This window comes from Coregonus clupeaformis, chromosome 8 (assembly GCF_020615455.1).
Source record: "Coregonus clupeaformis isolate EN_2021a chromosome 8, ASM2061545v1, whole genome shotgun sequence".
In the NCBI taxonomy this organism is placed as follows: Eukaryota; Metazoa; Chordata; class Actinopteri; order Salmoniformes; family Salmonidae; genus Coregonus; species Coregonus clupeaformis.
In genome coordinates this window covers 790,518-810,000 of record NC_059199.1, presented here as the reverse complement: position 1 = coordinate 810,000, position 19,483 = coordinate 790,518, and the positions used below count along the sequence as shown (strand labels likewise).

At 44.7% G+C, this 19,483-nt stretch overlaps 1 protein-coding gene across 1 annotated transcript in view; it reads right to left on the bottom strand.

Annotated features, from left to right (window-relative positions):
- LOC121571120 (neurexin-2) overlaps positions 1–19,483 on the bottom strand; it is a 712,543-nt gene that overhangs the window by 502,575 nt on the left and 190,485 nt on the right. The window contains 1 exon segment of the mRNA XM_041882424.2: positions 5,336–5,637. Coding sequence (XP_041738358.2) covers positions 5,336–5,509 — 174 coding nt within the window. The 5' untranslated portion in view covers positions 5,510–5,637.

The following is a 19,483-nucleotide window of genomic DNA, read 5'->3' as shown; positions in this document are numbered from 1 at the left end:
AGCCATGACCAGTCTTTCAAAGCACTTCATGGCTACAGACGTCAGTGCTACGGGGTCGGTAGTCATTTAGGCAGGTTATCTTAGAGTTCTTGGGCACGGGGACTATGGTGGTCTGCTTGAAACATGTTGGTATTACAGACTCAGTCAGGGACATGTTGAAAATGTCAGTGAAGACACTTGCCAGTTGGTCAGCACATGCTCGGAGTACACGTCCTGGTAATCCGTCTGGCCCTGCGGCCTTGTGAATGTTGACCTGCTTAAAAGTCTTACTCACATCGGCTACGGAGAGCGTGATCACATAGTCGTCCGGAACAGCTGGTGCTCTCATGCATGCTTCAGTGTTGCTTGCCTCGAAGCGAGCATAGAAGTGGTTTAGCTTCGTCTGGTAGGCTTGTGTCACTGGGCAGCTCGCGGCTGTGCTTCCCTTTGTAGTCTGTAATAGTTTTCAAGCCCTGCCACATCCGACGAGCATCAGAGCCAGTGTAGTATTATTCAATCTTAGACCTGTATTGACTCTTTGCCTGTTTGATGGTTCGTCGGAGGTCATAGCGGGATTTCTTATAAGCGTCCGGGTTAGAGTCCCGTTCCTTGAAAGCGGCAGCTCTACCCTTTAGCTCAGTGCGGATGTTTCCTGTAATCCATGGCTTCTGGTTGGGGTATGTACGTACGGTCACTGTGGGGACGACATCTTCGATGCACTTATTGATGAAGCCAGTGACTGATGTGGTGTACTCCTCAATGCTGTCTGAAGAATCCCGGAACATGTTCCAGTCTGTGCTAGCAAAACAGTCCTGTAGCTTAGCATCTCGTCATCTGACCACTTTTTATTAGCCGAATCACTGGTGCTTCCTGCTTCAGTTTTTGCTTATAAGCAGGAATCAGGAGGATAGAGTTATGGTCAGATTTGCCAAATGGAGGGCGAGGGAGAGCTTTGTATGCGTCTCTGTGTGTGGAGTAAAGGTGGTCTAGAGTTTTTTCCCCTCTGGTTGCACATTTAACATGCTGGTAGAAATGAGGTAGAACGGATTTAAGTTTCCCTGCATTAAAGTCCCCGGCTACTAGGAGCGCTGCATCTGGATGAGCGTTTTCCTGTTGATTAATGGCCTTGTACAACTCATTCAGTGCAATCTTAATGCCAGCATTGGTTTGTGGTGGTAAATAGACAGCTATGAAAAATATAGATGAAAACTCTCTTGGTAAATAGTGTGGTCTACAGCTTATCATAAGATACTCAACCTCAGGCGAGCAAAACCTCGAGACTTCCTTAGTATTTGATTTTGTGCACCAGCTGTTGTTTACAAATATACAGAGACCGCCACCCCTCGTCTTACCGGAGTCTGCCGTTCTGTCCTGCCGATGTAGCGTATAGCCTGCTAGCTGAATGTTGTCATTGTTGTCGTTCAGCCACGACTCCGTGAAACATAAGATATTACAGTTTTTAATGTCCCGTTGGTAGGATAACCGTAATCTTAAATCGTCAATTTTATTCTCAAAAGATTGAACATTGGCTAATAGGATTGATGGGAGAGGCAGTTTACTCGTCGTTCGCCGTCGGATCCTTACAAGGCACCCGGATCTGCGTCCACGATATCTCAGTCTCTTCCTCACGCGAATGACGGGGATCTGGGCCTTGTTGGGTGTCTGTAGAATATCCTTCGCGAACGCCTCGTTGAAGAAAAAGTCTTCGTCCAACGCGAGGTGAGTAATCGCTGTCCTGATATCCAGAAGCTCTCTTTGGTTATAAGAGACGATGGCAGAAACATTATGTACAAAATAAATTACAAATAACGCGGAAAAACACACATAATAGTACAATTGGTTAGAGGGCTGTAAAACGGCAGCCATCTTCTTCCGGCGCTGTTATGTCTAAATGAGAAGGAGTAGGCTACAATGATCAACCAACAGGTAGCTGTTGTTTCATATGAACGCAGTTGTTGTAGACATTTGACGGGGAGTGCAGCAAAACAGCCTCAAATAGCCTCGCTACTTTAGCTAGCTAGCTGGCTAACTTAGCTGGCTACTGTAGCTAGCTAGCTGGCTAATTTAGCTGGCTACTGTAGCTAGCTAGCTAGCTAACTTATCTGGCTACTGTAGCTAGCTTCTTTACAACAATTTGAATGCAGTCAAGACAGGCAGTACCAGATGGTATGATAGATAACCTATGGCAGCAACAAGTCTAACTAGAGCGATTCGATTTGGCTACTTTCTCTCTCTCTCCCTCTGTGCCACACACATAGACTGTAACACACACCGGCCCCTGCTCCTCTCTGGCCCCTCCCCCACACCCTTCTGCTGAACCAAGCAGAGTGCAGCGCACCGTCTCTGTCGCGCATGCGAGCAAGTCTCCATTGAAGATTCAAATGTATTTCGACTATCCGGATATCCGAAAAAATATAATGATATTTTTTGAATACTGAAATCATTTCAAATGCCCATCCCTAGTGTGTGTGTGTGTGTGTATGTGTGAGTGTGTATGTGTGTGCTTACCTATAATCTCAAAAATGTACAGTACAGTGAGCATACATGCTTCTGTATGACTTAATGATTGTGCACCCCCAACAAGTCTCTCTCTGTCAGTGTGCGATCATGGTTTTCCCAGTGTCAAAGTCTTTGCCCCCCCGAGTCAAGCTCACATAAACTACATGTCTATTTATTATGACATGACTGCAGTGGCCCAATCTCTGCAGTAAGAATCAGACTTTTATGACAGCCGATACTTCAACCCTATTTGGTTTGGAGAGCTTCCTCTGAAAGACAACGCAGCAGCTTTACTCCACCTTTGAGGTTCCTGTCCCAGCAACACAACTTGTCTTTCTCCTGCCTGAGACTAGGAAGTAAGGCTTTGTGTAAATGTTTGCTGCGGCGGTGGACAAAGGAGTTTTTGTTATTAATTTTGTTTGTTAACGCATTCACATCAGGCCTGGTTACAATGCGGGGCCATTACAATAGTTATTATTAGGGCCGACAAGCCATTAGTTCCAATTACCACTCCCAAAACACTAGAAGAAGTAAGCAAGGCAATCGTAAGTAAAATTGATTGCATCTCACCGCCACTATCTACAACTGCCAATTGATGACCTGGTATCGAGCATCTGCCTGCGCTATTCAATTCAATTTGTGGGTGTGGGTATACAGTGGGGGAAAAAAAGTATTTAGTCAGCCACCAATTGTGCAAGTTCTCCCACTTAAAAAGATGAGAGAGGCCTGTAATTTTCATCATAGGTACACGTCAACTATGACAGACAAAATGAGAAAAATAAATCCAGAAAATCACATTGTAGGATTTTTTATGAATTTATTTGCAAATTATGGTGGAAAATAAGTATTTGGTCACCTACAAACAAGCAAGATTTCTGGCTCTCACAGACCTGTAACTTCTTCTTTAAGAGGCTCCTCTGTCCTCCACTCGTTACCTGTATTAATGGCACCTGTTTGAACTTGTTATCAGTATAAAAGACACCTGTCCACAACCTCAAACAGTCACACTCCAAACTCCACTATGGCCAAGACCAAAGAGCTGTCAAAGGACACCAGAAACAAAATTGTAGACCTGCACCAGGCTGGGAAGACTGAATCTGCAATAGGTAAGCAGCTTGGTTTGAAGAAATCAACGGTGGGAGCAATTATTAGGAAATGGAAGACATACAAGACCACTGATAATCTCCCTCGATCTGGGGCTCCATGCAAGATCTCACCCCGTGGGGTCAAATTTATCACAAGAACGGTGAGCAAAAATCCCAGAACCACACGGGGGGACCTAGTGAATGACCTGCAGAGAGCTGGGACCAAAGTAACAAAGCCTACCATCAGTAACACACTACGCCGCCAGGGACTCAAATCCTGCAGTGCAAGACGTGTCCCCCTGCTTAAGCCAGTACATGTCCAGGCCCGTCTGAAGTTTGCTAGAGTGCATTTGGATGATCCAGAAGAGGATTGGGAGAATGTCATATGGTCAGATGAAACCAAAATATAACTTTTTGGTAAAAACTCAACTCGTCGTGTTGGAGGACAAAGAATGCTGAGTTGCATCCAAAGAACACCATACCTACTGTGAAGCATGGGGGTGGAAACATCATGCTTTGGGGCTGTTTTTCTGCAAAGGGACCAGGACGACTGATCCATGTAAAGGAAAGATTGAATGGGGCCATGTATCGTGAGATTTTGAGTGAAAACCTCCTTCCATCAGCAAGGGCATTGAAGATGACAATGATCCCAAACACACCGCCCGGGCAACGAAGGAGTGGCTTCGTAAGAAGCATTTCAAGGTCCTGGAGTGGCCTAGCCAGTCTCCAGATCTCAACCCCATAGAAAATATTTGGAGGGAGTTGAAAGTCTGTGTTGCCCAGCGACAGCCCCAAAACATCACTGCTCTAGAGGAGACCTGCATGGAGGAATGGGCCAAAATACCAGTAACAGTGTGTGAAAACCTTGTGAAGACTTACAGAAAACGTTTGACCTGTGTCATTGCCAACAAAGGCTATATAACAAAGTATTGAGAAACTTTTGTTATTGACCAAATACTTATTTTCCACCATAATTTGCAAATAAATTCATAAAAAATCCTACAATGTGATTTTCTGGATATTTTTTTCTAATTTTGTCTGTCATAGTTGACGTGTACCTATGATGAAAATTACAGGCCTCTCTCATCTTTTTAAGTGGGAGAACTTGCACAATTGGTGGCTGACTAAATACTTTTTTTCCCCACTGTATATGTGTGCCTGTGTGTGTGTGTGTGTGTGTGTGTGTGTGTGTGTGTGTGTGTGTGTGTGTGTGTGTGTGTGTGTGTGTGTGTGTGTGTGTGCGTGCGTGCGTGTGTGTGTGCTGGTGTTCACATGGTCTGTTGAGTAATGTGTTTAGACGGGGCTAAAATGCACCGTCTCTTCAGATTTATTAGAAATCATTATGTGGGTAAGTGCATTACATGCATAGATATTGAAACAAGACTATTGAACCCAGAGTTCCCTATTAGGGTTACGTAGGCCTACAGGTATTAGATATCCACATACGAATGGATGTGAATGTGTGATTACATGTACTGGGTCTATTATCCTTTCTCTATTCCCCACTGCTTGCCCCAATGAGCAGATGACATGGATCTTTGGTTGTTTTGGGGAAGGAATATATGACGAGAAAGAGTGAACAACAGCAATCCTCTGCAGATCTTAACCCTGGAAGTGGAAGAGAAAACAGCAGCATCATCAAGCGACAGGAGAAAGAAAAGGAAGAAAGACCAACAAAAAAGAAAGAGAAAAGAAAAGAAAGAGAGAAAGAAACAGAAAGCGAGAGAGAAATGCTGCGTAGAAGCTTGACCAATCACGTCGTGTCTCTTTACCTGGCGCAGGTTGCGTGTGACGCGCACATCGTGCCAGGCGTTGTCATTGAACTTCCCATTAACGGGCTCCACTAGCGCCTCGAAGGCGCCCGAGCCCAGGTTGATGACCAGCCAGACGGCGCCGCTCTTCAGCGACAGGTTGACGTAGTCAGCCGACTTGCCCGTGTGCAGCATGAGGCCGTTGCGCTGCAGCGTGCGAAAAGAAAGCGTGATCTCGTCCGTGCTGCTTTGGATGGGTGTCAGTGACAGGTCGTAGCAGAAGAACTCGTTCCCCTTGAATGTGGCCACCGACTCTTCCTTCCCTGGAGAGACAGGAGGATGGAGAGGAGAGGGGGTTACAGTTACAGACGTGTATTGCTCATATAGAACCGCTGGGACTCATGTTTGGTGTATTGCTCTATTGGTAATACACACAAGAAAACATTGGAAGCCAAAGGAACAAGAGAGAGATGTATAGAGAAAAAACAGAGTGGGTGAAAAAGACAGATGAAGAGGTGTGACTGCAAGGTTGACATCCTTGTTCTCTCTGTCAGTCCACCTCCCACACATTCCTTCAGCAACAGTCAAAACAGTCAGCTCACACTACAGACACACGTCCAATCCCAAGGAAAGGGTGGGGAAAGACACCATTTCCTAATGTCTGGTAATAAAACAGACTACCTCCTGTCATGTCCCGAGGACGTCAAGTGGCGAGTTTTGCATTTAAAACCCACCACTAGGGGCAACATTGAGCGTCATTAACATTAAATAGGCTTGGGTTTTGCCAGGTCGTTGTGGAAGGGGGTGGAGCTCCAAGGGTCGCTTGTTCAATCCTAGTGGTAGACACTCATTCTTTAATTAACTTTTTTAACCCTATCCCAAACCTTAACCCTTAACTTAACCATTCTGAATGAATGAAGAAGGAGCTGCAGCAGGAGGAGCAACCCAGCATGTCAAAAACACCTCGAAATTTGACGTTTGGAGCAAGTTCGAAATTTGATGTTTGGAGAAAACTTGATACACGTCAGGATCTGAAGTCAAATTGGTCAAACCGTGAGATCTTGTTGCTCTATGACCATGTACCTTTGGCTACTAGGGTATATCAATAAGCTACCATCCCAACAGACCAGTGATCCACACAACACCATCCTGTTGTAATTTCACCACGTCCCTTAGGACGCTCTGAGGTGATCCAGCTCAGGTAATGAGGTTCACTTGCGAATCAGGGGGAACCCTGCGAGGGAGGGGATTGGATAATCCCACTTATCCCACAGTTCTATTACTGCAAATCATTCCAATCCCTTCACACATTTCCCAGGGGAGGGCAGGGTTGGTTAGGGCCAGATAGATTGAGAACCACCATCTCCTGACCACTGAGTTACAATTATAGAGCTGAGAGTGGAGGTGAGAGTGGTGGGATGCAGCCTTAGGTTATACAGACTTAGAGAGGACATGGACTAATTGTCTATAGATATAGGATTGCTGTAATTTCTGTTATGTGTTAAAATAATGACTTTTCAAGCATATAAATCAAGTTGATTTGACTATGTATTTAACATGTCTGATTTAACATTAACTCATACAGGTTTTTCTTTTCAAATGTCAGTCATACAAAATATAGAAACGTCTGCACACACAGTATTGTGAACACACACGCACGGACACACACACACAATCACCCACAACTGAGGTAGACATTGAATTCTCTGCTTAATGAAGATAACTATTCAAATATTTTTTTGTTTGAAATTGGAATTTAGAGTAATCTCAGACGAGGCAGAAAGGCATCATGGCGTGGAGGAAACAACAAAACGAGAGAGAGAGAGAGAGAGAGAGAGAGAGAGAGAGAGAGAGAGAGAGAGAGAGAGAGAGAAAAAATACAGAGAGAGAGAAAGAGAGAAAGAGAGAATAGAGAGAGAGAGAATAGAGAGAATAGAGAGAGAGAGAATAGAGAGAGAGAATAGATAGAGAGACAGGGAGAGAATAGAGAGAGAGAGAATACAGAGAGAGACAGGGAGAGAATAGAGAGAATACAGAGAGAGACAGAGAAAGAGAGAGAGAGAATACAGAGAGAGACAGAGAAAGAGAGAGAGAGAATACAGAGAGAGACAGAGAAAGAGAGAGAGAGAATACAGAGAGAGAGAGAGAATAGAGAGAGAGAGAGAGAGAGAGAATAGAGAGTGAGAGAGAGACAGAGAGAGAGCTCAACATGAGCTCCTGATTTATTTCCTTTTTTTTTTGTTTTTAGAATGAGATAAACACTTGATTCTAAAAAGAATTCAAGACAAGAAGTGATGAACAACAACTCTATCAAATTAAGAACTTTTGACTCTCACTAGTTAGCTACACAACAAAAACCTGGCCAGCAGGCTAGCAAGCCAGCCAGCCAGAAAATTGAGCTAGAACAAACCTAGCAAGGGGAGTTAATACAATCTTCTGTTTTTGTGTGTGAAGATTTTTCACTCTTTTGCTGGTTTTTGAGCTAAACAGGAGCTAGCTAGCAACAGCAGCAGACAAACACAACTGGTTGCCATGGCAACGGTGCAGCAGAACAGAGCAGCAGCAGTAGTAGTAGCAGAGCCCACAGGCACCATGTCCCCACTCCCCCTCAGAGCTGAGTCCATTCTCTACCCTCCAGAGGCCAAAAATGACACAACGAGGAAAGCTTTTAAACAGAATCTACTAAAGGGGAGGCCAGAAACCCTTTTCACAGACCTCTACAAAAACGGTGATGTGAGTAATCTCATCTTTCTCACTGACCAGCCAAATGCATGGTGCTCAGCAGTCTGCTCTCACTACCCATCGGTAAAGAATGAGGGAATCTGTAATGGGTGGAAGCTGAAAGTCAAAGAGACAGACGACCCTGACAGCACCATGATAACAATCAACCTCTACAAGACTGGGACTGTCATGGTGCAAGGTAACCTTAGGCTGTTTGAAACAGACTTTCAGACCATTAAGGAGAGAGCAGAGAGAGAGAAGGACACCACCAGTGACATGCCCTCCCACAAGACAAACTCCACCAGCACCACCCTCACCCCCACTATCCCCACCCAAAAAGGCACATCCAGCACCTCTCTTCCCACCATAGTGGAGGACACGCCCCAGGAGGAGAGCGACCCTCTCAGTGCAGAGCAGGCTCAGGCCCTCCTCACCACCATGGCTGCCATGAGGGATCAGTTCACTAAACTGGAGGGAGAGGTGGTCCTGCTCAGGGAGAGTGTGAGCAAACAGCAACCAGACATCCACACCTTAGAGGAGCTCCTAACCAAGGTGCGGACAGAGCAGGACAGCAGCCTTGCAACACAGCTGAAAGAAGTTGAGCAAGAGAGAGACGGACTCAAGAGAGAACTGGCTTATCTAACAAAGGAGGTGAGAGAGCTCCAAAAAGACAGGCAGAGCAGTAATAACGAGCTGACCACAATAAGAGAGGAGCTGCAGGAGAGAAAGAGAACAGAGGACAGGCTGCAGGAGCAGCTAGATCACCACTCTATGACCTGCCCTCACACAGCAGACGAGCCCACCTCAACCAGCCAGGTCTCCCCAGCCCTGCTGGCTGCATGCCTCCCCCCCAGCCGCCAGAACAGCCTCCCACTGACAGCGGCACCGGCACAGACCAGCCACACCCCAGCTCCAACACCCACCAGCCCCAACTCTACCCCCTCCAGTCCAGAAGAAACACTGGCTGAGATTGTCCTGTTGATGAACTCAAATGGGAAGTTTGTTCAGGAGAAGAAACTTTTCCCTAGACACAAAACGAGAAAGGTGTGGTGCCCAACAACGCAGAGTGCCATGGCGCTGCTTGATAAGGCCCAGCTCGGGTCGCCAAGCCACATAATCATACACACCGGAAGCAACGACCTGCGTACTCAGCTGGAGAGTGTGGCGACTTCACTACGGGGAGTGATTGAGAAGGTCTCCGCAATCTTCCCCAACTCAAGGATCGTGGTGTCAACCTTTCTACAGAGGAAGGACTTCCACCCTGCCACAATCCAAAGAATAAACGCCAGCCTCTCCTGGGACTGTGCCCTGCGACCCAATGTACACCTGGCCCACCATCCCACCCTCGATCTGGACTGTCTCTATGACCATGTTCACCTGTACAGGGAGACAGTCCCCATCCTTGCTAAGACTCTCAAGGAAGTCGCTTTAAACCGCATCCCGACCTCTCCACCCAGGAACAGCGGAGCAATCTCCACCCCCCCGAGATCACCAAGACAACACCCCGGACCAGCCCCCTGAACCCCACAGCCATGGCCACAGCACCACCAACCTCAATGCCCACCACATCCAGCGCAGCACAGACCACCCCAGCCCAGCTTCAGACCCAACCAGATGAGGCCTAACATCCCCCTCCCCCCCACCACAGACCCACACCTGGAGGAGCCACAGCCCGGCAGACAGAGCTATACACAAGCTGTGAGAGGAGCAACTGGCCCAGCTCCCACCAACGAAATTAGTGACATCAAACAAATGCTGAATCTACTATGCTCACATGTGATAGGCCGAGGGTCATGGTAAGATGAGCACAAGAACTCCACCCTCCTCACACTACATCCACCCAAGTGGCATGACACAAATACTATCTTAAATGATAAACAAATCACATTTGCATAATGAGTTTACCTTAATTGAAAGATCCTATTTTCAAAGTTCTTGTTGGATTGTGAGTGTTTATCTCATTTTGAAGGTAAAGAAAAAACTGTTATGAAGTCTTTTTACGTTGCATGTTGGAATTTACAAGGATTGAAGTCCTCTGCTTTTTGGCTAAAGAGCAGAACCCAGACTTCCTTAAAGAAATTGATGATGTTGATATTGTAGTACTACAGGAAACATGGTGCAGAGGTGATGTTTCCACTGGCTGTCCACTAGGTTATAGGGAGATAATCGTACCATCCACCAAATTAAAAGGAATCACACAGGGCAGAGACTCGGGGGGAATGCTAATATGGTATAAAACTGAACTAACTAATTCAATCGAATTGATCAAAACAGGATAATTCTTTATCTGGCTAAAAATCAACAAATCCTCTGTGCTACATACATTCCCCCCTCAGAGTCACCCTACTTCAATGAAGAGAGTTTCTCCATTCTAGAGGGGGAGATTAGTCACTTTCAGGCCCAAGGCAATGTGCTGGTCTGTGGAGACCTGAATGCTAGAACAGCAGAAGAACTAGACACTATTAACAGTCATGGGGACAAACAACTACCGGGAAGCAACAACCTTTCCCTCCCCACATACCCCCCCCAGAAACAACTATGACAAAGTGAAAAACAAAAATGGAGTACAACTCCTGAAGCTCTGTCGAACACTGGGTCTGTACATAGTCAATGGTAGGCTAAGAGGGGACTCTTTTGGTAGGTACACCTACAGCTCATCCCTTGGCAGCAGTACTGTAGACTACTTCATCACCGACCTCAACCCAGAGTCTCTCAGAGCCTTCACAGTCAGCCCACAAACACCTCTCTCAGACCACAGTAAAATCACAGTGTATCTGAGAAGAGCAGAACCCAACCATGAAGCATCACGGCCCAATAAATTACATGGTACTAAACAGACCTATAGATGGAGTGCAAACAGTACAGAAATCTACCAAAAAGCAATTAGTAGCCAAAAAATACAATCTCTCCTGGACAACTTTTTAGCATTAACATTCTCCTACAGCAATGAAGGTGTAAATTTGGCTGTTTGGAACATAAACTTTATATTTGACAAATTAGCCTCCTTGGCTAATCTTAAGAAACATAAGAGCAAACCAAAAAGAATAGATAACGAAAAATTGTTTGATAATGATTGCAAAAATCTAAGAAAGTAATTGAGAAATATATCTAATCAAAAACACAGAGACCCAGACAACAAAAATATACACCTTCAATATGGGGAAACACTGAAGCAATACAAATACACCCCAAGAACAAAAAAAAGAACAGCACATTAGAAATCAGCTGGATGTGATTGAGGAATCCATAGAATCAAACCACTTCTGGGAGAATTTGAATAAATTAAACAAACCTCATAATGAGGAATTGGCTATCCAAAATGGGGATATGTGGAGAAATCACTTTGCAAACCTCTACAGCAATATAACAAAGAGCCCAGAACAACAAGATATACAAGAAAAATTACAAATCCTTGAATCAGCAGTCAAAGACTATCAGAATCCTGTGGAAACCCCAATTACAGAACAAGAATTATTGGAAAAACTTTGCACTCTCCAACCCAAAAAAGAAATGATCAAATATACAGACCACAAATTTAAATTGGCTATACTCAAACTCTTCAACATTATCCTAACTGCAGTTATTTTCCCTGATATTTGGAACCAAGGATTGATCACACCAATTTATAAAAATGGAGACAAATTTGACCCAAATAATTACAGAGGAATTTGTGTTAACAACAGCAACTTGGGGAAAATTCTCTGCAGTATCATAAACAGCAGACTACATAATTTCCTTGATGAACACAACTTCCTAAGCAGAAGCCAGATTGGATTTGTAAAAAATTATCGTACAACAGACCACATTTACACCCTCCACACTCTAATTGACAAACAAGTCAACCAAAACAAAGGCAAAATCTACTCGTGTTTTGTAGACTTCAAGAAAGCATTTGATTCAATTTGGCACAAAGGTATTTTTTACAAACTAATAGAGAGTGGTATTGGAGGGAAAACATATGATATTAGTTGGTAGAGCATGGTGTTTGCAACGCCAGGGTTGTGGGTTCGATTCCCACGGGGGGCCAGTGTGACAAAAAAAGAATGTATGCACTCACTAACTGTAAGTCACTCTGGATAAGAGCGTCTGCTAAATGAGTAAAATGTAAAATGTAATATTATTAAATCAATGTACACTAAAAACAAATGTGCGATTAAATTCGGCAACATGCAAACAGACTTCTTCTCTCAGGGACGTCGAGTGAAACAGGGTTGCCCAATAAGTCCAACACTATTTAACATCTACATGAATGAATTGGCAAAAACATTAGAAGAATCGGCAGCACCTGGTCTCACCCTACACAACACTGAAATCAAGTGTCTGCTGTACGCAGATGACCTGGTGCTACTGTCTCCCACTAAGGAGGGGTTACAGCAGCATCTAGATCATCTGCACAGATTCTGTCAGACCTGGGCCCTGACCGTTGATCTAAAAAAAAACAAATATAATGATATTCCAAAAAAGGTCAGGAAATCAGGATGACAAATATACATTCTATTTGGACACAGTTCTATTAGAACACACCAAAAATTACACATATCTAGGACTAAATATCAGCAACACAGGTAGCTTTCACATGGCTGTGAATGAGCTGAGAGACAAAGCAAGAAGAGCATTCTATCCCATTAAAAGGAATATTAAAATCGAAATTCCAATTAGAATCTGGCTCAATATTTTCCAATCAGTTATAAAACCAATTGCTATATATGGCAGCGAAGTATGGGGTCCGCTCTCTAATACTGAATTTACCAAATGGGACAAACATCCAATCGAAATACTGCTTGCAGAGTTTTGCAAGACTGTATTGCAAGTGCAAAGAAAAACTCAAAATAACGCATGTAGAGCAGAATAGGGCCAATACCCCCTCCTTATTCGAATAGAAAAAAGAGCCATCAAATGTTACAACCATCTAAAAACAAGTGACCCCAAAACATTCCATCACACAGCTCTACTATGTCAAGAGATGAAACAAGAGAAGAGTCCCCTCAGCCAGCTGGTTTTGGGGCTCAGTTCACTAACCAAAACCAACCTCATAGAGCCTCAGGACAGCGCTCAGAAAATCTGGCCCAACCAAATCATCACAAAGCAAAAAGAAAAATATATCACCTATTGGAAAGACACCACAAAAAATCAAAGTAAACTTCAATGCTATTTGGCTCTAAACAGACAGTACATGGTGGCAGACTATCTGGCCACTGTGACTGATAGAAAACGGAGGAAAACAATGACTAGGTACAGACTCAGTGTGGCTATAGAGACCGGTCGTCACAGGCAAACCTGGCTGCCCAGAGAGGACAGGCTGTGCTCACTCTGCCTCCGGGGAGAGGTAGAGACAGAGCTGTATTTCCTACTACACTGTGAAAAATACTCAGACCTAAGATAATCTTTCTTTCCCAAAATTATCATTCAGTACAAAGAATTTGAAACTATAAAAGAGTAAGAAATAATCCAATATTTATTGGGTGAAAAGCCTAAATGTGCAATTTTGGCAGCCAAATATGTGTCCTCCTGCCACAACCTGAGGGACAGCCAGTGAAAAGTGTAATGTAATGTCAATAATATTTCCTGTTTTGTTTAGTCTTTCATACCATGTAATGTGTCTTCTCAGTCATGTTGAGATTGATCGACTACTATTGCTTTAATGTATTGTTATTCTCATTCATATTGTTGTTGTAGTTGCTGTTAATGGTAATCTCATTTCCACTGCTACTATTATTATTATTGCTGATGGTCCCACCATTTTTGTTATATCTATACTTTGATAATGTAAGTAATTTTACTTGCCATGTCAATAAAGTCTATTGAATTGAATTGAGAGAGAATAGAGAGAGAATAGAGAGAGAGAGAGAGAATAGAGAGAGAGAATAGAGAGAGACAGAATAGAGAGAGAGAGAGAGAGAGAGAGAGAGAGAGAATAGAGAGAGACAGAGAGATAATATAGAGAGAGATTAGAGAGAGAGAATAAATATATATATATAGAGAGAGAGAACAGAGAGAGAGAGAGAGAGAATAGAGAGAGACAGAGAGAGAATAGAGAGAGAGAGAGAGAATAGAGAGAGAGAGAGAGATATAGAGAATATATATATATATATAGAGAGAGAAAGAGACAGATAGAGAATAGAGAGAGAAAGAGAGAGAGAATAGAGAGAGAGAGAGAGAGAGAGAGAGAGAGAGAGAGAGAGAGAGAGAGAGAGAGAGAGAATAGAGAGAGAGAATAGAGAGACAGAGAATAGAGAGAGAGAGAATAGAGAGGGAGAGAGAGAATAGAGAGAGTGAGAATAGAGAGAGAGAGACAGAGAGATAATAGAGAGAGAGAGAGAGAATAGAGAGAGAGACAGAGAGAGAAGACAGAGAGAGAATAGAGAGAGCGAGAAATGTCTGGTAAACAGACTCCTCACGTTGTCTGTTCTGCTGATGTAGTAAGAACAAAAGCGTGGTAAATGGACCGCCACAGCCATTTTCAATTATGTATTAAGTTAGGAGAGAGTGGGAAAAAAACTACGAATTTGGGTTGTTAACGTTAAGCAACAAGCAGCTTGTGATTAGTGTTGGGAAGTTCTGCTCTTTTCACTGATCTTTTCAACTCGTTCAGTCAAAACAACAAATCTTTCGACTCATTTCGTTCATTTGATTCAGTAATGCCCAGAGCAAAGATTACCCCCAACTGGCGAACAATGAATTAAAAGAATCATGATTCTACAAGACTCTCGTTCACCATAGCGGGGTTGTTATTGGAGCTGTCATTTGTGAATAAGACTTTTAAAAGTGTGCTTCAAAAAATATACATTTTTTATTGCTAGGCATACAAATAATATTGTTAACTGATACCTTTGAAACGAGGTCTAATTGTGGCCACAACCAGACTAGATTGTGAATTACATGGCGGAATAACACTGCTTGACTGCCGCGAGGGAGAGTAGCACAATATCTTTCAAGAACTGCAGCAGCCCAAATGATTTGTTCTTGAGTTCTAAGTTTTGAGCAGAAAGAAGCTGGCTATCTATGCTTTGGTTCTAAGATGTGTCCATCGAGTAACATTCAATAAGCAAAGAATAGCATTAATTATTGCACCATGCGATCAATTATCAGTTCTAAACATGTATTTTTCTCCTCTATGGTGCTTGCAGCATGATCTATTTTCCCTCGCTCACATGATGGACAGTTGCTGGTCAGAGCACGTATCTGGAGCCGCTGAGCCGGAGGAGCGCGTATTAAATCCTGCTGTAAAATTAAATGCGGCCAGCAGGTCAAGTGAACGACTAAAATGAACGAGTCACTCTGAAAAACTAATCATGACTCTCGAGTCAGTAAAAAGAGTCGTTCAAAAATAATGAATTGTTAGCGAACTGCACATCACTACTTGTGATTGCTTTCTATGAGCTGTGGTGTCAGATGATAGACTGAGTTAAGGAAATGGAAGGAGGCAGCTTGCAGAAGACAACTTTCTTTTTGGGGGGGGATGGGGCTGGTGGCTGACAAAAGGGGGAACGAAAAAATAAGACACTGCCTGAGCACTCAGACTGACAGGAAAGGACGAGGGGACGTTTTTCAGTGTCGCATGGCGGTGCTCTGACGATGACAGGGGGCTGATGCTATCTCTGACCCTGGCATGATGCATCACAACGCCATGTCCCACAAGACATCTTCAGAAACCTATTGCCTTTAGCGGGAAAAATCAACAAAGTCTAGACATCAAGAACATATACGGAAACGATGTTATTAAAACACTTATTTGACAATTCTCAGTAGATTGTAGTTAGCATTCTCTCTCTCTCTCTCTCTCTCTCTCTCTCTCTCTCTCTCTCTCTCTCTCTCTCTCTCTCTCTCTCTCTCTCTCTCTACTTCCCTCCATCACTCTTTCCGTCCCTCCCCATCTTCTCTGGCCTCCTCTGTCTCCCAGACTTTCCCTCTCTTAGGTCTGTATTCTGTAATAAACCAGTGATCCCTTCTCCTTCTCTACAGAGGGCCCTGGAAAGCCCCACTTCCCTACTTGTTCTCTACAGAGGGCCCTGGAAAGCCCCACCTCCCTCCTCCTTCTCTACAGATGGCCCTGGGAAGCCCCACTTCTGTCCTCCTCTACAGAGGGCCCTGGAAAGCCCCACCTCCCTCCTCCTTCTCTACAGATGGCCCTGGGAAGCCCCACTTACGTCCTCCTCTACAGAGGGCCCTGGAAAGCCCAACTTCCCTCCTCGTTCTCTACAGAGGGCCCTGGAAAGCCCCACTTCCCTCCTCCTCATCTACAGAGGGTCCTGGAAAGCTCCACTTCCCCATATCCCTCCCCACGAGGACGGTGGAGACCTCTTCAGCTCCGCCACTCGCCGCTTTCCAACAGTAAATGAATATCAAGACATTTCTCTCTCTCTCCCACTCTGTGTCAGTCTCTCTCTCTGCCTCTTCTCCCTCCCTCCCTCTCCTTCCCTCCCTCCCTCCCTCCCTCCCTCCCTTCCTTCCTTCCTTCCTTCCTTCCTTCCTTCCTTCCTTCCTTCCTTCCTTCCTTCCTTCCTTCCTTCCTTCCTTCCTTCCTTCCTTCCTTCCTTCCTTCCTTCCTTCCTTCCTTCCTTCCTTCCTTCCTTCCTTCCTTCATTCCCTCCCTCCCTCCCTCCCTCCCTCCCTTCCCTCCCTCCCTCCCTCCACACCCAGAGTAAACCCCCCTCCCAACAACCCTCCTAGCCTTCTCTCTCTCCACACCTCCAGACTACAGTATACCAATCAGGTGCTCCTCCTTTCCAGAGCCCACTCTTCTCTCCTCTCCTCCTGAACCTGCCTCTCCTCTGCCTTGATCTCCCACTACAGGCACTGGGCTCTCCTCAACCAAGACTGAAAGCCTGATGTGCTGGGTATATCCTGGGTATAGCCTGGGTAAAGCTTGGGTATAGCCTGGGTATAGCCTGATATACTGATACAGTGGGTTCACTGGAAAACTGTCCGTCTACTAACTGCCTCTCTTTCTCCACTTTCCCAGTTTCTACTTGACTTCTAGGACACTTTTCAACTTCCGCAATCTCAAGCTCTTTACCTAACTTCTGATAGCTACATTCACAAAATCTCAATATAATGTGCAGGACTGTACAGGTGATGTCAGGACAGTACAGCTGACGACATTTGATTTGTAACCACATGCCCTAAGGAAGCCTTCCATGTCTTAGCTAAGACCTCTCTCTCTCTCTCTCTCTCTCTCTCTCTCTCTCTCTCTCTCTCTCTCTCTCTCTCTCTCTCTCTCTCTCTCTCTCTCTCTCTCTCTCTCTCTCTCTCTCTCTCTCTCTCTCTCTCTCTCTCTCTCTCTCTCTCTCTCTCTCTCTCTCTCTCTCTCTCTCTCTCTCTCTCTCCCTCCCTCTCTCTCTCTGCCTCTTCTCCCTCCCTCCCTCCCTCCCTCCCTCCCTCCCTCCCTCCCTCCCTCCCTTCCTTCCTTCCTTCCTTCCTTCCTTCCTTCCTTCCTTCCTTCCTTCCTTCCTTCCTTCCTTCCTTCCTTCCTTCCTTCCTTCCTTCCTTCCTTCCTTCCTTCCTTCCTTCATTCCCTCCCTCCCTCCCTCCCTTCCCTCCCTCCCTCCCTCCCTCCCTCCACACCCAGAGTAAACCCCCCTCCCAACAACCCTCCTAGCCTTCTCTCTCTCCACACCTCCAGACTACAGTATACCAATCAGGTGCTCCTCCTTTCCAGAGCCCACTCTTCTCTCCTCTCCTCCTGAACCTGCCTCTCCTCTGCCTTGATCTCCCACTACAGGCACTGGGCTCTCCTCAACCAAGACTGAAAGCCTGATGTGCTGGGTATATCCTGGGTATAGCCTGGGTAAAGCTTGGGTATAGCCTGGGTATAGCCTGATATACTGATACAGTGGGTTCACTGGAAAACTGTCCGTCTACTAACTGCCTCTCTTTCTCCACTTTCCCAGTTTCTACTTGACTTCTAGGACACTTTTCAACTTCCGCAATCTCAAGCTCTTTACCTAACTTCTGATAGCTACATTCACAAAATCTCAATATAATGTGCAGGACTGTACAGGTGATGTCAGGACAGTACAGCTGACGACATTTGATTTGTAACCACATGCCCTAAGGAAGCCTTCCATGTCTTAGCTAAGACCTCTCTCTCTCTCTCTCTCTCTCTCTCTCTCTCTCTCTCTCTCTCTCTCTCTCTCTCTCTCTCTCTCTCTCTCTCTCTCTCATTGCACTCTGGGAGGATGTCACTGTGGAGTTGTCAACCATGATGGAGAGGTCTTTGAGCAGGCAGGCCTTCCCCGGGAGGAAGTGCAGCTCTGTCTTGTCGAGGTTGAGCTTGAGGTAGTGGGCCGACATCCAAGCTAAGATATCTGCCAGGCACGCAGAGATACGTGTCGCCACCTTGGTGTCAGAAGTGGGAATGAGACAGGTAGCTGAGTGTCATCCACATAGCAATGACAGGAAAGACCATGTGAGGATATGACGGAGCCGAGTGACTTGGTGTACAGAGAGAAGAGGAGAGGGACTAGAACTGAGCCCTGGGGGACACCAGTAGTGAGAGTATGTGGTGCAGACACAGATCCTCTCCACGTCACCTGGTAGGAGCGACCTGCCAGGTAGGATGCAATCTAAGAGTGTGCAGAACCTGATATGCCCAGCCCTGAGAGGGTGGAGAGGAGGAACTGATGGTTCACAATGTCTAAGGCAGCGGACGGCACAATTATTTAGTTTTTATAATTTACGGAAAGCCAGACATCATTTACAACACTCAGACATCATTTACAAACAAAGCATTTGTGTTTAGTGAGTCCGCTAGATCATAGGCAGTAGGGATGACCAGAGATGTTCTCTTGATAAGTGCGTGAATATGCTGAAAATGTGGACTCAATAGTAAACTTTGTGATAAAAGCACCAAATTTGGCACAGAGGTAGATGTATGTACCCTCCAAATATATAGATATGGAGCCACCCAGATTTGTTCCCTGGGGGTGTGGTAGCCACTATAACTACAAAATAAATACATATTTACATTTCAGTCAATGTCTCTATACGAAGTTGAGACTCTCTTCTTTCAGATGCAATTGGAACTGAGTTGAAAGTCCATCGCATTCCAAAGTAAGAGCTAAATGTTTGATGGCACCAGTACCCATATTGCCTTTATCGGTGGCCACCTTAGTTCATACCGGTTTGTCAGATTAGCTCAATCACCAATTTCTCAGCCTCTGAGTGTCACAGAAACACAACACTTTGAATGAATAACAGAAAAACTTGTATAACAAGTGGCTATGGATGAAATTGATCCAAATATTTGTTCAAAACATGAAAAACATACAAAAAGGTAAAATATACCTTTTTGTATGTTTTTCATGTTTTGAACAGAAACATCACATTTGACTATAAATGTGTGAAAATGTAAAAATATATGCTTATGTTGGGGAATTTAAACCATTTACTTGTGTTACAAAAGGTTAATAATAAAAAAAAAAAGTGTTACTACTTGACAGACAGTGT